Here is a 3706-nt window from a genome sequence, read left to right as displayed (position 1 = left end):
CGTACTGGTTTAATAAAACAGAGATTGGTCAATAGCCAGGCAGAAAGTATAAGCAGGACTAGCAGACTAGGAGAATTCTGGCAAGAAGAAGGCAGAGACAGAGTTGCCAGCCAGATGCAGAGAAAGTAAGATGAGAATGCCTTACTGAGAAAAGGTACCAAGCCACATGGCTAAACATAGATAAGAATTATGGGTTAATTTAAGTTGTAAGAGCTTGTTAGGAATAAGCCTGAGCAATAGGCCAAATCATTTGTAATTAATATAAGCCTCTGTATGTTTATTTGGGACTGAACAGCTACAGAACTGGGCAGGACAGAAACTTCCTTCAACAAATGACCACGGCAGCTGGGCGTTGGAGGCGCATGCCTTTAATCCCAGCACTAGGGAGGCAGAGGCAGATGGATCTCAGTGAGTTCAAGACCAACCTGGTCTACAAGAGCTAGTTCCAGGACAGCCTCTAAAGCCACAGAGAAACCCTGTCTTGAAAAACCAAAAAATAAAAAAACAACAACAAAAAAAACAAAACAAACAAAAACCAAATGACTACAGCAACTCTTATAAAGGAACCATTTCATTGGAGCTGGCTTAGCGTTTCTGAGGTTTAGTCCATTATCGTTAGGGTGGGAAGCATGGAGGTATGTAGTCAGACATGGTGTCGGAGAAGGAGCTGAGAGTTCTACATTTGAATCAGCAGGCAGCAGAAAGCAAATGTCACACTAGACTTGGCTTAAGCATTTAAGACCTCAAAGCCCATGGTGGAAAGATTTATCATAACAGCGCTTCCTCAACAAAGCCATAACTACTCCAACAAGGCCACATCTCCTAATAATGTCACTCCCTATGAACCTATGGAAGCCATTTTCTTTCAGATCATTACAGAGATCAAAAATAGAACCAAACATGACTGACAAAAACAAAACAGCAAAAAGACAATTAAGTGATTTCTAATGACATTCTGTTATACTCATAGATCAGTGCCTAGCCCAACTGTCATCAGAGAGGCTTCCTCCAGACGCTGATGGGAGAAGATGCAGAAAAAAACTAGGCAGAGCTCTTGGAACCCCGTGTAAGATGAAGAGGAAGTATTGTAGGAGCCACAGGATTGGAGGACACCAAGAGAACACAGCCCACAGAATCAACTAAGCAAGGTTCATAGGGATTCACCAAGACTGAATTGGCAGTTGTGGAGCCTGCATGGCTCTGGTCTAGAACCTCTTCATACACGCTGTGGTTGTTTAGTTTGAAGTTTTTGTGGAACTCCTAACATTGGAATTGGGGGTATCTCTGATTCTTTTGCCTGCTCGTAGGACCCATTTCCTCCTGCTAGGTTGCCTCATCCGGCCTTGATATGAGGGCTTATGTCTACTCTCATTGCTTCTTGTTATGCCATGCATGGTTGATATCACTAAGAGGCCTGCTCTTTTCTGAAGAGAAACAGGAGCAGTGGATCTGGGGGAGAGGGGAGGTGGGTGGAACTTGAAGGAAGGGAGAGGAGTCTGCTTTGTAATGCATTGTCTGAGAAAAAAGTAAAGAAAAAGGAAAAAAGCTAAACTGTATAAAATATGGACCCATGTGTTTACATCTGCATCACTTAGAGGAATTAGAATAGTTATTCAACTAGAGAAAAACAATCATACATGATATTCCAATATCCCAATGAACTATGTTTTATTGGATACTTATGTTTTATTGGATACTAGCAGTGTGGCTGGGATGGATCGGTGGATAAAGCATTCGCCATGCAAGCATGAGGATCGGAGTTGGAATTCTCATAAATGTCAGGACAGCATACAGACCCATCTGTAATACCAGCACTGAAACCACAGGGGCCCGTGTTTAATACCAGCACTCAAAAAATAGAGGTAGGATTCCAGAGAAAGTTTGCTAAATAGACTAGTTCTTCTTCCAGATCTGTGTTCACTTGCCTGCCCCAATGAATAATGTGGAGAACCATTGAGAAAGACATCCATTCTCTGGCCTGCACATGTGTAGAACCATCCAGACATATGCCAAAAACATATGCAAACATGCATATATACAAACACACAGAAAAGGAGTATTCCATTTATGTCTGGATACTTTTCTACCTCTGTGTTTATGTGCCCATGTGGGTCACAAGCAGGCACTTCTCATGGGCTTTTATTTGTCTCTTGTTTTACAGGCATGTTAGTAGTGGCATGTAGAAACGATATGATTATGAGTATTTAGAAAAATACAACCAAGTGTTAAACTTCCCTTTAGCCATCCTAAAACAATTCACATCATTGTTTCCCTTTTCTAAAATACATTTGAAAAGAGGAGCATATTCTACTTAACATTAGTGTAGAGTGGAAATGACATTAGGTACCTAGAGAAGACCTGAGAGCCCTGAAGCTGCATTACAGTGCACCACTAAACACTAAACTCAAAATCCTAGGGAATATTTTGTCTTTTCCATAACTTTCTTGAATGCACTTTTCACCTCCTTGTTCCTCAGGCTGTAGACCACAGGGTTCAGCATGGGGATGACCATGGTGTAGAACACAGACACAGTTTTGTCAGTGTCCATGGAGTGGCTGGAGCTGGGTTGTAAGTACATGAAAATAAGAGTCCCGTAGAAAATGGAGACAGCAGTAAAGTGAGAGACACAGGTGGACATGGCCTTCTGGTATCCTGTAGCTGAGCGCATCTTGAAGATGGTGATGAATATGAATGTGTAGGATATCAAAATAACAACAAGTGCAGAACAGATAACAAAGCTTGCTCCGTAAAGAAGGACCATCTCACTGATATGTCTATCAGAGCAAGAGAGAACCATGACTGCTGGAACATCACAGAAAAAGTGATGAACCACATTGGACTTGCAGAAGGAAAGCCTGAATGTGTCCCCAGTGTGGATGGAGGAATTCAGGAAACCACCAGCATAGCAGGCTATGGTCAGATATGTACACATAGTTGGAGTCATTATGGTGGTGTAGTGTAGGGGTTTGCATACTGCTGCATAGCGATCATAGGCCATTGCAGCCAAGAGAAAATTTTCTGCTGTAGCAAAGACTACAAATAAGAACATCTGAGTAGCACAAGCATTGTGTGAAATGACTTGGTTTCCTTCAAGAAGTCCAGCAACAACTGTTGGAGTGACAGCTGAGGAGTAAAAGATGTCCACCAGAGACAAGTTACCAAGAAAAATGTACATGGGTGTGTGGAGCCGAGAGTCCCAGAGGATCAGCACAATCATCCCTAAGTTTCCAGCCATGTTGATGAAGTAGATGAGAGTGAACATGATAAAGAGGGGAACCTGTAGTTCTGGGGCGCTGGTTAGTCCTAGAAGGATGAACTCTGTCACCTCTGTCCTGTTCTCCATCAGTGTTATTTGGGAATCAGAGACACCTTGTAGTAAAGAGAAGTGATGAGCATTTATTAATACAAAGGAGATTACCAAGTTAATGTATTTTCATGCCAAATGCAGGGCTTATTTTTTTTTAAAAGAGTATGTGTTTCAAATTTCTTTATAACTAGGGCCAATGAGATGGTTCACTGATTTAAAGTGTTTGCCACAAAGCCTAATAGTCTGAATTCAATATTTATTTCTTATAGTGTGCAAGCAAAGAAACAAGTCTCAAGAGATGTCCACTGGCCTTCACATAGAGACTGCAGGCACACACCCACACACCTCATATTCACACACACACACTCGCAACAAAAAAATGAAAGATTCTCTGTAACT

General features: G+C 41.8%; 1 protein-coding gene across 1 annotated transcript; it reads right to left on the bottom strand.

The window, feature by feature from the left end:
- Positions 1–727: 727 nt before the first annotated feature.
- Positions 728–3343, bottom strand: LOC100750529 (olfactory receptor 5B3). Its single transcript, XM_027406804.2, has 2 exons — positions 2441–3343; positions 728–742 (listed from the first exon to the last, which is right to left on the bottom strand). Exons 1-2 carry the CDS (start codon positions 3341–3343, stop codon positions 728–730), a joined length of 918 nt encoding a protein of 305 aa, XP_027262605.2.
- Between the last annotated feature and the right edge of the window lie 363 nt (positions 3344–3706).

This window comes from Cricetulus griseus, chromosome 3 (genome assembly GCF_003668045.3).
Source record: "Cricetulus griseus strain 17A/GY chromosome 3, alternate assembly CriGri-PICRH-1.0, whole genome shotgun sequence".
Classification (NCBI taxonomy): Eukaryota; Metazoa; Chordata; class Mammalia; order Rodentia; family Cricetidae; genus Cricetulus; species Cricetulus griseus.
This window is presented reverse-complemented; position numbering and strand designations above follow the sequence as displayed.